The following is a 17,468-nucleotide window of genomic DNA, read 5'->3' as shown; positions in this document are numbered from 1 at the left end:
TGTATGATAAATATGACATGCTACAGTATAATGATAATTGTTTTGATTTCTCTTGTCTTGATAACAGGAGCCCCGCAAGGAGTGGAGATTCCCTGACCAATACGACCAATATGACCAACACCAGCAAAATCAGCACTCAGGATTTTAGGTAAGGCCCAGCATATTCAGGTCACACTGTATCTTTTTGGTGTAACATGTTACATAACCTAGATTTGTCAACATTTAATCTAGACATTTTGTTTACATTCAAAGTGTACTACTGTAGCATTTGCATAGTTCTTGTTGTTTACCATATATTGAATGCAGAGGACTTAAGTATATCTAATACTACTATTCCTTTGAAAGAGGGTAAAGATTCAAGGGGAAAGGGGGAGGGGGTTAAAAATAATGCCTAAAAATAAGTGTTGTGGTTATATATAAATATATCTTTAAAAAAACTATATATTTAAAGATTTCTTATTCAAAAAAGCAAAGCTAAAGACAAAAAAAAGGATAATTTGTTATAGACATGTGCAACAAGTATGTAGTATTTCATTTGATATTATTAAAACACCATGATCATATTATTAAATATGGACATATATGTATAGACAGTATCGACATAAATAGAACCATTTTAACAAGACCTTGGACTTTCGGTAAGATGTTACTATATATTTTTTTTGCGTCAAAACAAGTTGAAAATGACGCTGGTTTCGAGTGAAATATACGCAGATTTCGTAGTCTCAGCTGAAAAGCCAGACAGATCGTGTTGATTTCAAAGAGCAATGGCTGAGTAGGCAGCAATGAAATAGACAGACCTACGTCAGTGTTGTTTGACATAACTACCCAAAGTCCAAGCTCCTGTTAAAATGGTTCTAATATATCTTTACTGAGGGACAGACAAAAACTTAGATCTCAAATGTAATATACAAGACTTAGTGTAAAAAAATTTTGTTAATATGAAAATTGTAAATTACACCATTCTGCACTCTCATTCAATAAATAAGAATGTACAAAACCAATACTTTTCAAAAATGTTCTGGAGGGTTGCCATGAATTTTGAAACCATGCCTACTGGTTTTCAGAACCTATTTTAATTCATTTCCACTGTTTAAAGTTTAAATTTTGAAATAATCATCAGCATTCATTGAAAGGTCATTGAAAGTTATACAATGTATATATGTTCATATACCCTCAATAATTGGTGCAATATGTAATTGAATTCTCAGAATGAAGATTGTGTGTGTCATTTTTCAATTTTTGATAGCGAGGAAATGAGAAATTAGGTTTCATTTTTCATGGACCAATTATGAAATCATCAAACCAGCTACTCTAGCATGGTAAAATGAGGTAATTTTCTTGTTCAAGTTAGAAATTATGAAGTGATGGATTTTTGGATGAAGTCGAGAGAAAAAAAAATGGTTGTACTGCCAGCCTTTTGTATCTTGCTAATAACTTTGAGTAATTGTATTTTCTAAGACCTGATGGATATTTGTGAAATAGAAAAATACTTGAAATTGGTGTTTGGGATATCTGTTGTTCTACAAAGGAGCTTAATATTTTGGAGGGAATGAATTTGTTTACGAAAGTTTGTGATTTCTAATGTTCTACAAAGGAGCTTGATATTTTGGAGGGAAAAAGTTTGTTTTACGAATGTTTTGATAGTCTCAGGGAATGGAATTGTCTCGAGACTAACTGCATGCATGATGTGTACAGAGGCCAGCCTTGACCCTATGTGTACAATTAGTACGGTGTCTTATGGTAATGGGTGAGTGAATTCTAGCTGGCAGACCCGGGCCACAATAAGCCCTATACATGTTTATGCTAGGAACACATTCTTCGTCTTGTTTGTATACCTCGAGAGAACTTTTAAATGGCAATCCTGTCAGAGGTTTTCACTTATAAAACATGTTAAATTCTCAGTCTGACTGAATTTAGGAACTTGCCATTATGAATGATCTGTTGGATTTTGTATGTTAATTGTTCAAGATATATGGAGGACTTAATCGTTTGATTTTGGAAATATTCACAACATGGAGTGCATATTGAAGTGTCTAGAGATTATCTATCTGTAAGTTTGACTAATATATAAAATATATATATTTTTGGTAATGGTTGTTATACATGTTAAAAAAAAACTTTAAATGATATAGCCCAAGTACAGGCGATTGTCTATATATAAGTCTCCTGTTGTGAAATTCTTTTCATTTGTCAGAGTAACATCATTCTAAAGGAGTATATTTCAACTTTTCAAATGTAATATTTATTTCAAATAATAGAATAACAATGTAAACACTGGCTGTTTTTTGTTTGTTTTTTTTGGTTGCATATATTAAGATTTTGTGTGTTCAAATACAGCAGATATAATTATTAGTATTAGCTATAATAACTTTCAAACCTGAACAATTAGGCATGGTTGAAAGTAAGTTGCATAATTGGTCGTGCAATTATCATTCATGTAGTTGTTACTGCAATTATGATTGTAAAGTTAAAACCTTTAAAGTTAAAAACTTTGAGACTTGCAGTTTTAAATCGATTTGATTGCAGCCTAATTAGAATTGTAAATTATCTTGTTTAGTATTTTTGTTCATACACTATATCTCTGCAAATAAAATATCAATTATTGGTTACCTGGCATAATATTCGCAACAGAGTAAATATTGTCTGGCAAGTAAATATATCCTTGACTGCCATGAAGCCATTTATTATTAAATATTTTTTTTTAACTAAGGCATTTTTTATTTTTTTCTTCAGCAGTTAACAAAAATTTGTTGAAACCACAGTGTTCATTAACTTATGAAACCTTTATTGTCCCAAATCTTGTTACATGGCAGAAACCATAGAAATCAAAACGCCTTCCTGACTATTTAAGGTAGTGTGGAACATATTGAGAAATGGGTGTGGATGAAAACACATCATACACTGTATTTGAAATTTTAATTTTTTTTTTTTTTTTTAACTTTGTAATGCATTTTAAAAATCTTTTAGAAAGGTTAGAAATCAAGATTTAAAAATGAATCAGTGGCCAGTGGGTTTCCAACTTGTGACTTTAGGATCAGTAGTTGAAATTTTATCCAATAGTGCTTTACTGTTATACCGTGAAAAAAAGATGTATTAACAAAATTCTTATTCAATTCATTGACTTTTTTGAAAGATTTATAGTGTGACACAGTATATTAAAAGGTGTACGTCCCTTACCTCCTAAAAATAGCCCTTTAAGATTCATTGTCTCACGATCGTTCGTTTATTATGTATAGCATTGATACCAGGCTCACTGAGTGTCAGCATGCCTTAGAGGACAAAAGTTGACAAAAATTTGCTGTATGAATTTCAGTTATTTATCTTGGTGACAGTTGTTACCTCTCTTAGCATAGGGTTGTTGGACCTTAATTGAAACTAATGCGTTAGTTAGGGTATAAAAAACCTTTTCTTTATAGAAGATATTGAAGTGAACGAAATAGCTTAATTGACAGCTAGAAAGTCTGTTTTGAAAAAAATAACTAGCCAGCTGCTATTTAACTGTAATTGTTTCCAATCGTGTGTACATCTATGTGTTAAAGTCTAAATTATGATTATTATAATGTGTGCACCACGAAGCTTAGCAGGTAATTTTTACACCTGTTATGAGATACATGTACATAGCCTCATGGAAAGGTTCACAGTTATCAATTCCAAGGTAATTGCCGCCATTGCCTTGATTTGAGAATTGAACAGCAAGGAAATTTGATCAAGCAGTAGCGATCTGTCGACAGTTTTCCGTATTAACGTACGTAATTGTTGCCTTTTATAGCCCAATTAACAGCCAGACAAGCCTTAGCGGTCTGAGTCGACAAAGCACCCAGGAAAGAAGCGATGGTCCTCTGGACTACCCCTACAAATACTCCCCCCACCCCGAGCTCCAGGAGTCACCGGCCAAAATCAGGTGGAGCCAGGCTGTGAAGAAAATCAACACTGAGCTCAATAAGGTAAGATTTTGGGGTCTGGGTATTTAAATGTTGTTGCTTCCTTAAAGTCTTTGGAGTTTATCATGTTCATTATCCCAAAGTCAGCGACTTGTTGGATGGATGCATGGACATTTTTTGATGTATTAAGGTAGGTGACATGGGCAGTGTGTTAAGCAATAATGTGTCATATTAAGAAACTTTTATATGTGCATTGTCCTTGGAGAAAGGGTTGTGAAAACTTTGATGGCAAGAATATAAGAATAGAGAAGGGGCAAAAACAAGGTGTACATTTTTTTTCTTTTAAGTGTTCCTTCTAAGTTTAAACACAAAAGAGTTGACCATATATTAAATGACCAAATGTTTGAGACGTGAACAATGATTGGCAATGATGAATGTCGATTTTCATCATGTTTAGTCTCAAGGATAATTTTCTGCTGATTATCTTGCATTGCAGAAAACAACTTGCTTACAAACTTACAAGTTATAACATACCAAACGGGGATTCTTAGATGACATATAACTTGATTGTATGTATGTGGACTATGTACTGGAAACTTTTGCCCCATGCATTTCATAGTTTTGCCAGTTTAATTTTGCCTTATTTGCACACATTAACAGTGGGCAAAATAAAAACTGCATATTGCTTCTCTCTTTAACCACTTGGGCAATTTTGACTTGGGACTAATCTTTTACAGTAAGTTGATCACATGGCTTAGTGGTCTTAGGTGTAAGGTCAGTAGCCAAAGGCAGCTGGTTCTATAAGCACCATTTTGGTCACTTGATGTTGTGTATTATGTCCTTACAAACAAAGCACTATATCTATGACTACCTGATACATGTTTTCAAGCCACCTGAGCTGCAGTTGGGTACCATCTTAGCGGTTCAACTGATATAGACTGGTGTTCCATCCAGGTGTAGTACGTCAATGAGTCTCGTCCCTTTAGCACCACAGAAATTGGAGATGTCAGCATAATATTGGCTCCATCTTTCTACAGTGCCTCGTGGCTACTGGAGACGATCGACAGGATTTAACTTTAAATAACTTTGTGATTTTAGCATGGGGCAAAAATACCACTATGTTACCGTGCAGTGTGTCACATATGTGGGCATTAGATAATTTTCAAAGTCTTAAATACTTAAAGATTTTTAAGTAATATTACGTATGGAACTATTCGATACTTAAAACTTTTGGGAATTCTACAAATTATCAGAATTCATATGATATAAATTGACATGGAACTGTTGGTGTTGTTCCTATACACATTAATTTTGAAAATACTGACTCTATGGCTCTGCTAAGGAAACAATCTCCTATGAAAATTGATTATTTTATGTGATTTATGAAGCATGCGTTATAGCGGCTTCATAAGCTTATGATTAGAAACTTCCCCAAAGGAGAGAACATCTACAGACACAATGCAGGCCTAAATAGTAACAGCTATAGCCCTAAGAAATTATTATCTCACAGTATGCAGAAATAAAGTTCTAGCAGTTCTTATGCTAAAATCCCCCCCCCCCCCCCCAAAAAAAAGGTTTGAATTTTAGCATCCATAGTGGATTTGTTTCTTCTACTATTTTGAAAGAGTTGTAATTTTATAGATAAATTTATAATGGGAGCAAGATATAATTTGGGGTAGATTAAGTTAATTATGTTAGAAATATACAAGTAGATCAGCGAAAGACAAGTAAGAAACTAAAGAGCTCGATTTAACATTGTTACAATTTTTCCAAAGTGTCTCCAAAAGAAGGATAACTCTTGCACATCATGAACTCTTTATTCATGAAGCAGACCTGTCTGCCTTTATTGGTTATATTTCCACTGTAAATTGAGAGAAGGAAATTAGATAGAAAATAGTTGTTGAATTAGATAGAGCTCCGGAAAAACAAATTAGGAGATTAACTTAAATGGCATTCAAGTTGCAAAACAAAATGGAAAAAAAAGAGTTGACCTTTTTCTGGCTTTTCATGTCACTTAAATTAATACAGAGGCACAAACAGGTTTAACATTTTAGACTGTCCGCATCCAAAAATCCTTTTCAAAGGAATCAACATTTGGCTGCAGTTTGGTTTTGTGCTAGCTATCCCCATTTGAATATTGAGTCAGCCTTCTATCTGAGCATTAAAAAAAAAAATTTAAAAAAAAAATAAAACCCACACCAAAAACAAGCCAAAATCATAATAATGAAAAAGACCTTGATATTTTGTTTTGTGCTTTTTGAATTAAACACTAGAAACTACTTGCTGTTGGGCTAAGAGAGAACACCATAGTTGCAAGCTACAGGTTTTGTGTCCTGATTTTATTTCCACAATGGAATGGACACAAAACCTGACAGCTTTTGACAGTGAGAGAACCCCAACCCCCGTCCCTGAAAAAAATTAGAGAAAAAGATGTGTATTTGTATCTAGAAAGAGACACATTGCATTTGCTTAAGCTTTAAAAAAACCTCGAAAAAATAATAAGCTGCTTGCTGTCCAATTTAAAACAGGAGTGTTTTTTAGTATATTGGTACCTATTTTCACTTTTCTTGAACATTTTAACAATATAACACTTTGAACACACCCAGCTGTGCTATTTTCGTGTTCAATTTTAACATACATGCTGGTTCCCTCATTTCAACTCTACCTTTTGCTATCTATATATATTCGATGCTGCGTGAGCAGACTTTGCACCATATACGCCGTGATGAATTTTTTTCTGTCTCCAAAAAGAAGGCTAGACATTGAGATTAATATTTTGCAGACAGACAGATTATAAATACTTCAAAGGTGTGTTGTCATGAAATACTAATGAATAATGAGGGTTTTTTTTGGTTTCGCTTTTTTTTCTTTCAAATTTCCTTTTATTGATTTTGTTGTGTATAGATAATTAACTGTTGTGAATATTTTCCAGCTTAGAAGACTTGTTGACACCTGTTTTTTCTTTGTGGGGGTAATCCACTAATTCACACCAAATACGTAAGAAGAAAGTTCTGACGTACATACCGCTAATTATTTGTGAACTTAAGCTGATATGACTTACATGTACTTATTATATTTTAATATCATTTCTTTGAAACAAATGATTAGCTGAAAAAGTAACCAGGCACATACAAACATGTTAATTAGCAGTTTTCACCGTAGATTCTTGTAATCAAAATGCTGAAATATCTTAAGTTTCTGCATTAAAGTAAACAAATGTTTTCATGGTGAACAGTGTTTTGTATGCAGTTTTCACCATGGATTCTTTACAGTAATCAAAATGCCGAAATATCCAAGTTTTCTGCATTAAAGTTAAAAAAAAATTCATGATGAAAGGGTTTTGTTGCGTATTGAAAACACATTATCTAGCTAATACAGATATTGTATTTAAAATTGTGTGTTTCTCATATTCAAGGTTTTGCATGGGTTATTTGAGGAAAACTGCAAAAAATATATAAAGTATGTGTTAATTTGGTTGACCTGCATTAAATTATTACATCGATATACAGTTAACAAGAATTAAATTGTATTATTAGCCACCATTTTTTTTAACATTCCCCGACCCACCCTAATTTTCAGATGTTATGTTAACAGTCTAGGAATGTCCAATGTATGTGTTGTAGAATGGAATTATGGGGGAAACTTATTACAAGGATTTTGTGTATTGAACGCTTTCGAATGAATTATTTGTATAAAATCTCAAATGTAAAGCCAGCAACAGCTTTATTGAAATGTGTATTGAAAGAGTGAGTCATTGTGTGTCGGGGGGACAATGCATCTCCCATATGTTGCATTCAAATGCCACACATGTTATAATGGGATGTTGATTAAAAATGAGATTTATTTGGTATTGTTATGATACATAATGTAGCCAGTACATCATTATAGAAGAAAATTGATAAATGCTTGCATATAAAGAGATATGATTTAGAGATTGGGGGATATAATTTTAAAATGAGAAAATCATGAAATTGGAATTTTTATGTTGCTCTAATTTTGCAGAGGAAACCTTAGTATTTACACTGAAAAAATTCTTTGTGCCAAGTTAGCTGCTACAGATTTTTGATTGATGTATGTAACTTAAATTGGCTCTTAATTGGTCACTTATGTTCTATGCCATTACAACTGGTCAAATTAGTAGTTACATGTTGAAGAAGAAAAAAACCCTGGCAAAGTACTGTTTGTTGAAATATATGTATCCGATTTAAACACTCAAACAACATGTTGCATACTTTAAAAAACATGGTGATGGTAGTTTAGCAATTGTCAAGAGGATGTTATCGCAAATCTTACATGAAAGTATTCGCTACGACCGATGTAGCATTGCGTTGAGTGATGACACTTTCTAATCGGTGTGTATTTCAATTGTGATTTGAAATAAAGATTCTGATTGGTGCATTTATATAGACCCGCCCATTTATCAAATGCATGTTGAGAACATGATGCTAACACGTGGAAAGATATGTCGGAGAAAGAAAACATCTCATAAAGTTGTACTAGCAAGTTAAAATTTACGTACAGAGTTATTTAATAACAAACGGGGAGATGTTCACGTACATGTGTAAAATATTAATGAAAAGAAAAAGAAAAAGTTCCCTAAAAGCAGGGACCGGCGCATATAGATTATCAGTCACAGAATAAGATTGTACTTATCGAATAATGTCATTCAGTTCATTGTGAAAAAAAATCGCCAGAAACTGTTTAGTGAACAAATAAATTTGAGGTTACCGTTCATAATGTACCATATACTGTATATATGGAAAATCGCATGAGTTGAACTGTTTTTCCTCATAAAAAACTTGTTGCAAAATGTAGATCCACGGGAAAATTCGGGTTGACTCGCTGTGAAATCCATTAGACGTTTTACAGCATATGTCTTCACTGTTTTATTTACAATAAATATGTACTGAAATCTTTGAAACATCGTCAACAGCTCCGCAAAATGAAGAAGTGTGGTTTGTTTATATACATTGAAAACTGTAAAATGGCGACTCGATCTGCACGTGAATTATACAATCCGAGGTCGATTAGCGTGTCAGTGTCAACATCAGAAGTAAATATTGTGTGATTAATATCGAAGAACATATAATAAAATGAATGTTTATACAGACTAAGTGAGTTACAAAATAACGTTGATCACAGATCAGTCCAAAATTGAAAACGTTTACATGCCGTAAAATTCAGTTTTTTGGTATGTTTGAAAACACATGCACACTTGTAGTTCTAAGTGTGTCATATTAATCAGTCAAAGTTCAACAAAATGCAATATAGGCTATGTAATATTTATTGTCAGTATCTGTTGTGAATTCTTTGGAATAAGCTACAACAAAATAAATATAGCCTCATCTTAAATTGATGCGTTTAACAGCTAAAAGGATTTGAATTTTTCGATGAAGTATGTATTATATTTAAAAATGAATTGGGGATTGAACCTGTTTTAACAGCGTGTTTTTGACAATTGTTTACACAAAAAAAGAAGATGCGATTATTGTGAGAACTCTTAGTCAATTATTGCAGAAACGACACAAATACCACGTCAGCAGGTATGGGTGGGCGGGTACTAAAACGGCCAATGAAAATGCTTGTTTATATAACTGCAACTCGCAATCCCGATAGTGTCGTCACTCAACGCATCAGTTTATCACTCGCAACGAATACACCCGTGTAAGTAAGATTTGCGATAAAAGCATAACAAACAATGTCAATGTTGCAAGGCATCACTTTTGGATGATTAGAATTTAGAGATTTTGAATCTACTCTAATTGTGTATATATAATCTTTTGCTGCACCAAGTAAATAAAGCAGTGGTATATTTGGAAACATTTGGAATGGGGGCTGTGATGAAATATTGATCGATTGTCATTGATTGACATCTAAAGTCGATGAAGAAGACAGCTTCTATGAGAAAAATGAAAGAAGAAAAAGGAGTGAAGCCATTTTGAAAGGATTTTTTTTTTATAAAAGGATTTTTTTTAAGGATCCTTGTTGTTGATAAGATGATGCCTCATAAACCAGTTGACCCCATTAAAGGTTATATGTCCATGCAGTACACAGCATCAGCTTATATTTCATATTTGAGCTCCTTCTTTATATCAGCTCCATAAGATATTTTCTATTCAGAGGCCTATTAATGTCCACTCCAAATGAAGTAGGAAATGATAAGCTTGTCAAGTGATAAGGACTTTTATTAATAGTCTGTCATGTCATATTCAAAGTATGGTGCTTTTTTTTTTCCAGATCATGTTGTACTTGTTTATTAAACAGTTGATATCGCACTATGATTTGTCATATGTAAATTATATGGATTTACATAATGATATACACTTTGTTGGTTTAAAAAAAAATATAACTTTCCGATATTGTGCTGGGATCAAACCCAAAATTTCAGTTAGATCAACCTGTTTAGTGGTATAAACTTCATGAGCGTTGGACAATACAAGTCTTTATGCATGTTAGTAACTTAATAGATCCCTGCTATTGCAGGTATAGTATTCTAGCATGAAAACAGGTCCATGAATAGCAATTGGTCAGGTATAATATTCCTGTATAATAACAGGTCCCTGATAAAGCAATAGGCCAGGTATAGTATTCCTGTATAATATAACAGGTCCCTGATATAGCTATTGGCCAGGTATAATAATCCTGTATAATAACAGGTCCCTGATATGGCTATTGGCCAGGTATAATAATCCTGTATAATAACAGGTCCCTGATATGGCTATTGGCCATGCAGGTACAATATTCCTGTATAATAACAGGTCCTTGATATAATAGCAATTGGCCAGGTATAATATTCCTGTATAATAACAGGCCCAGGATGATATGGCGATTGGTTACATGTATAATATTCCTGTATAATAGCAGGTCCCTGTTATAGCTATTGGTCAGGTATAATATTCCTGTATTACTAATAGGTCCCTGGTATAGCAATTGGTCAGGTACAATATTCCTGTATAATAACAGGTCCTTGATATAGCAATTGGTCAGGTACAATATTCCTGTATAATAACAGGTCCCTGATATAGCATTTGGTCTCGGGTATAATATTCCTGTATACATAACAGGTCCCCGATATAGCTATTAATTGCAAATATATTATTTCTGTTTAATAACAGGTCCCAGGGGGTGATATATCTATTGGTCAGATACTGATAGACTAAGTCTTTCTATTTAATAGCAGCCAGGTCTCAGTGATAGAGCTATAGATAGGGAAGTTATGATGATAATGGCAGGTGACACCTGTTACTTCTATCATTGTTAATTAATCAACCACTATGTATTACAGCTTGTGTCCAGGGTACTCATGGACAGGACAATGATATCATCCCAGGCAAATCGTTGGTCTGCAATTGTGCCTACAGATCAGGTGTATTAACAAATGGAAAGTGGTTAGGGAGTGACTGGGGGACTACTATGATTTAAAAAAATAGACAGTTACATATCAGAAAGTTTATTTGGTACTTGTGCCAATTGTCTTTCACTCAAGACTTTCTCAATTCTCTGCACTTTGTGATTCAATTTTTTTTTTTTAAGACAATTAAGAATGATCGATATATTTATATTACTCATGGTAATTGCTACATGTAAAATAAAACACCTTTTGACAAAAAATTTCTCTGATATGATGAAATATGACTGAATGAATCAATAGTATTCTAGATCTACTATTCAGTTTTGCAGTAAGGAAGCTAGGGCATGCAGTTTCAAAACTATAAACATTATCTGGTACATTAAATTGGAACAATTATGTTGGTATATCTGTACTCAAGGGAGAAGCCATTTGGTAAATTTCCATGATTGGAATTTTGCTGCTGTGTGTATTATAAAAGAAGCCTGCATGATTATTTTTACAGTAAGACAGAAATCCAAGGTAAAATGAAAAACTATATTGCCTAAATGTGTTTTGGAAAAGAATTTTTTTATTTTATTGACTGAACTTCACTGGCTGTAACATTTTAAGTATAATGAGCTAGGTCTGAAAAAAGGAAAATTGATCCATCACTGCATTAAACTGTGAGCGATTATAGTATAGACACATCAAATAATCAGTATAGATTTATATCATAAGAGGTGAAATTATCGGATAATCAGTCAAGCACTTGAATATATGTACTGTATATATACAAAAGTTTTAAATGTAACATTTATAGACAAGAAGTTATCCAGCTGCCTCAAAGTTTTAAGCTCTAGCTATAACCAAAGAGAGAGAGGCTTGCAGGGAAGAGAGAGAGCCAGGGTCAACAAATTGACATCAGCTCCTAAGGGGAGAGTAGAGCTAGTCTATGACAGCTGTGTGTGTGCAAAACGCTGCGACAGAGATCCTCTCAGTATAATAGCCGATTTTATTGATACTGTGATATTCACAGCTATTCACAGCTGAGAACGCGAAAAAAATCTTTCCTGCTTGGAGTATTAGGTGTCAATAGCGGTTTTATGTGTTTTTCCATCGGTGCTTATAATTGTTTTTGGGTTTTTTTTTGTTTTTGTTTTGCAAGTTATTGTATAACATGTGATTATGGATCACGCATCAATTTGGATTTTTTTCTTATTTGCCTTAACTGCAATTTGATGGACGTCGAAAGTGATATAGGGACGATCTTTAAAAGTGCCTGGAGATTCAACGAAGTTAAAATCTTTTGTGATGTCTGATGAAGATTTTATTTTTTAATAACATTATTGGAAGTGCCTTGAGCATAGCTATGACAATGTCACATGTATCCTTTGAAAAAAGTAGAAGTAGACAACTTACTAGTAGCTGCATGATTATAAATTTGTGTTTTAAGTTGCATGAACAAATTATTGTTCTACAATGAAAAAGAAATGTACCTGCCATGCCGTGAGTGACAATTTTTTTCATCCATTTTAATCACCTGTAACTGAATTTATTTGATATGCCAATGGAATCGAAGGTCTGTGAAACATTTATTTGAATATTCATGAATTTTTATATATCATATTCAATTGAATTATTCAGTGATCACAGTATATAGGTTTTCTTACTGTTGGATGTAAATTAAGTTGAACTGCAACAGGGCCGAGATCAGGTTTGGGGGGTTGGTGGGTGGGAGATTCTGATAACAATCCCCTATCCTAGCTACCTCTTCGTGGACCCGCTGACGGCAGGGTTTCAATTGATTATCAACGGTCAGGACTAATATAAGAGATCGAGTCGCGCACTGCTCTGCTTCTCTGTCCAATCAATTGTTTTTAATGAATATGCAACCATTTACATATGTTTCTGCCTTTGTGACAACATCCGATGGCAAACATTAAGAACACCAGGATTTTTTCACTCCGTTATTTATGATGGGTTGATTATATATAGTTATACAGTATGTAGTCCCTTTCACCTTTGTCATGTTTGTTGAATAGATTATATGGATTTAAACTCCCATAAAAGCCATTACTTAATTTGCCTTCCAACTTCTGTCATTAATTTGCAAATCACAATAAATTAAACTATGCATACTACACGTTGACAACCAGATGAAAACCTGTTAATATAATACCTATATGTATATCGATATTTCGGAACATTTCTTGTCTTATTTTTCCCCTTCAAATAGTTAAAAGACTCGGTGATGGTGTTTACATTGAATTCTAATTGGCCAATATTTATGAGAAATCTGGTATAATTGTATCCTTTTGTCAAAAAATGATACAATAACATGTCATAAAGGTGCATGGTCTGGTTGGAGAATTGGAGTATAAAGTTCTAGTAATTGATAAAAAAAGTCAAAAGAAAATAAAAACTAGATTAAAGCCTTAAGTTATTAGAACTTTGGTATCAATATCTTAATTGTGAACTCATAAATACTAAGGGCTTTGGTGTGTTTGACATTTTTATTTGAATTCAAGCAGATTTGGCTCAAAAGCAATTTATTTTTTGTCTCACAATGATAACTGTCTTCTACAAGTATATATACCTTATAGAATACTATTTATTAATTTGAAAGAATTTCCAAGATATGTACTTTTATTGATATTTGTCATCATGAGTTGAGTGACTTCATGTATTTAAAGTAGATTTTTAATGAAATATGAGAGGAAAGAAATCATGATTGCAATGACTGAAATTCCCTGCTCCTTAATTGTCCTATATTAAGCCAGTTCCTCTAGGTGCAACAAGGATTAATAGGTCAGCTGAGCTACTATACTCTGTCCCAAGATATCCTGGATTCACATTTGGCTTAATTGCTTGATATTTATATATACCTCAGGGTTCAAACGATGTTCATTGAAAAGTATGAGAAATTTCCAAGATTTCTCAGTCGAAACGCCCCTGTTAGCTTATCAGGTTTCAATAAAATGCTACAAAATGTTATGTCTACGGACTATATAGGTAAATTTTCTGATAAAGAATTACAACACTCGCAAAGACTGAAAGTTTATTTCATTCAGTAATGTTACATTTATAGAGTATATAGGTATAATCCCAGATGTTGAGATTAAGGTGGTTGAGTGAACAATGAATTTTGTTTTCATTTCTTTTTTTGCTAGATTTGAATTTCTCTTTTTATTGCGATACGTTTTTTCGTTTCATGGATGTCCAAAGGATGTTTAAAGTTTACATTGTGGTTTTTTAATTGTTCTTTTGGGAATAGAACACGAATCAATAGCTTAAATTGCTTTATTGCTGCTCGTGAAAAAAGGGTTTGTTGATAAACAATCTTGAAAAAAGTGGTTCAATAGTACACCGGATTGTGGTGTTAAACAAAGTAAAAATTGAATATTTAAACTACACCCTCATAGTGTTGGTACAGAACAGTGAAATTGGCTGAGGTTGACTTATATACATACTTATAACTTCCCTTTATTTCTAGCCCAAGTTTTTCGTAATTGATATTAAATGTTGGTATTTTTAGCCCAAGTTATTTATTAATAATTGATATTAAATGTTGGTGAGCTATAAATCTTGTTGCTTGAAATTGACTAGTATATATACTTATATCTTCCCTTTATTTTTAGCCCAAGTTTTTTTATTAATAATTGATATTAAATGTCTGTGAATAATAAATCTTGTAATATCTGATGTTAATTTATCTTATATACTGGGATTTAGTCTATGGCTTTTGCGTTTTTTGTAAATAAATTTTGGGGGTTATTTTGATTGTTTTGTTGTTGTTGTTGTTTTTGTTGTTGTCTGTATCCTGGTTATCTGTTTGCAAATTTAAATTTTGTACACTATATTAAGGGTGAAATAGACCTTTTTTTGGCTATGTGAAATCCATCCATAGATGATTTGGGTGGGGACCTTGTAAATAAATGATTTTTGTTTCACTCTTCCATGTCCATAAGATGACCAGAAAATACAGTGTTGCAATGCAACCTCATTCCATTAGGTTGTGACATAAAATAAAAAATGTTTATTAGAAAATTCTATCCAGAGACTGATATAGATTAATGTGCGTAATAATTAATGAGCATGTCAATTGAATTATTTTTAATAATTTTTGGAATCATTGACTGATGAAAAGTTATAACCCCTAATTACGGACTCTTTGGTTTTTCTTAATAATGCTTTTAGCTACAGATGATGAAAATAAATCTTAAATTTTCTGTTCTGTGCAGTTACTGTAATGACAGTCTGCAGCAGGTGCTTGCATTAACAATAGAAGTTATCTTTAGAATTGAAGCAAAGAGGTTAACCTAATCAGAGATATGAAACTACTGCACCTTATATATACAGACAATGCAGTATTAATTTACAACTCCAGGGTATTGAATGAAAGAAAGCATATCATTTATAATCCAAAGGTTTATAGTTTGATTTTATGCTTGAATTTTGTGATATATTCTTTTTGAAATTTAGATTATGAGAGAATTTATTAAGTTCTGATGTTTATTATATCATTTAAAGAGAATTTCTTCCAGTCATTATTTGCTTCCATTTGAAAATTAATGCTTAAAATCTGAAACAGCTAGATGATGAGTCTTAAAGATGATATTTTATGATAGACAAATTGATTTGCCTTGGCCCAGTTTTAAATTGTCCATTGAAGGTATTGGCTCATGGGAACAATAGAATAACTGAATAGTGCTCAATACATATGCCATTTATACTAACGTCAATCAGTTTTTGTTGCTCCCTCACAGTAAAATATTTTTTTTCTACCAGTAATAATGTAATAAACTCCATTCAGTTTGAAATCTGAAATAGGATATGCTTAGTCAACCCATTCTTTTTTTAAAAGCAGGATGCTTTTAACATTGAATTGGAAAACTTGGAGGCGGAGGGGGGTTTAGGAGAGTAAAAAATCAGGATTTATTTAAAAGTTAAGTTTTTGTTACATTAAATAGATGAGCTCTTGTCAGTGGGCAAAATTTGTTTGGTTTATAATTGATTGTAAATTCAATTCTGATGCTTTTCTTTTAATCAGCCTTACTAGGGCAGATAAAAGAAGTTCTCTTTTGATTCCTGTGGGGTTGTTGCTCTGAATTTAAGCTATCAACCTTGAGCCTAAATGTTGATCATCAGTACTTGATGAATGCTCCAGTGTATATGTGTTCAAGCTGAAGATAAAGCACATCCCCCTTAAGCCTATTGGGATTTCATTGTTGATTGGTTGTATAAATTTCAAATTCAAATTGAACCTTTCCTGTGTTTATAGCAGCTATCATGTCCATGTTGGATCAGAGGAATTAAACTTCAAAGTACGCGGATCATAGTAAATTTTGTCAGACATTCTCGGAGGTGGTGATTTTTTGCTCCAGTAAAAGGTATCTTGTGTTGCTTCAGGGTTTGTATCATTTGGATCAATTGTTCATGAATGTTTTGGGAATGTTTTGCAATCTTCAGTCTTCTACCAAGATCCAGCAGACATTGAATGCATGCTTATGTGCAGCTCTTCGATGGCCTCTGCCAATTACTTGTATTTAGTACAGTATTGCTGGAGAAGATTTGCTCTTAATGAAACCAAAGAAAGGGACTTAATATAACTGTAAGGTTATAAAGTTAATCTCAAGATTGCCTTGATAGAGTTGCAGGAAATGAATGAAATTTGATTGTGACAAGCGTCATGGAGAATTACCATATTATTTACCTAATTTGGTACTCAAAATGAATGTAATAAACTGAATTAAAGTTGGCAGATTCTTTATTATAGATATTTTACATGGCAAAGAAGGTAATGAGTTGTCAGAGCTACATGTCCCATCAAGAATATTGCACCTTTACATGGACATCTCTGCATTGTAATGTCTATTAATTGCTTAATTCAAGGTTTTTTGAACAGCAGTTGTTGCTGTTTTTCAGTATTGCAGCACATATGCTTACATGTAGCATGACTTGATGGTACTGGTTGGTATATAGTATATCTGCTGAATGAAAAACAAAACAGTTTCTCTTTATTTGATCATCAACTGAATTTAAAGCTTGTCATACTCATTTTGACTCAAACAATTTGCCTTTTTCCAACAAATTTTATGCATGTGCTTTGCACAAAGAACCAAGAAAATTTCAATGTTGATAATCAAACTGTTTTTGTTCTTCGGGGAATGCAATGACTTCAAAAATGCATGCAACAATTTTGATGCAGATCAATATATTGCAAGTACTGGATCGAGGATGCTGAATTTTTACCA

At 32.9% G+C, this 17,468-nt stretch overlaps 1 protein-coding gene across 32 annotated transcripts in view; it reads left to right on the top strand.

Moving 5' to 3' along the window:
- LOC105330539 (protein unc-13 homolog B) overlaps positions 1-17,468 on the top strand; it is a 102,197-nt gene that overhangs the window by 46,122 nt on the left and 38,607 nt on the right. For all 32 annotated transcript variants that reach the window (XR_010715046.1, XR_010715038.1, XR_010715040.1 and 29 more), the window contains 2 exons: positions 68-148; positions 3,773-3,947. Coding sequence is in view for 23 of the 32 variants with exons in the window: in XM_066088793.1 (XP_065944865.1) it covers positions 68-148; positions 3,773-3,947 (256 nt within the window). In the remaining 9 variants the exon portion in view is untranslated. The remainder of the gene's footprint in view (positions 1-67; positions 149-3,772; positions 3,948-17,468) is intronic.

This window comes from Magallana gigas, chromosome 6 (genome assembly GCF_963853765.1).
Source record: "Magallana gigas chromosome 6, xbMagGiga1.1, whole genome shotgun sequence".
NCBI classification, from domain to species: Eukaryota; Metazoa; Mollusca; class Bivalvia; order Ostreida; family Ostreidae; genus Magallana; species Magallana gigas.
Note: the sequence above shows the minus strand (reverse complement) of the source record. Positions and strands in the feature narration are given on the sequence as shown.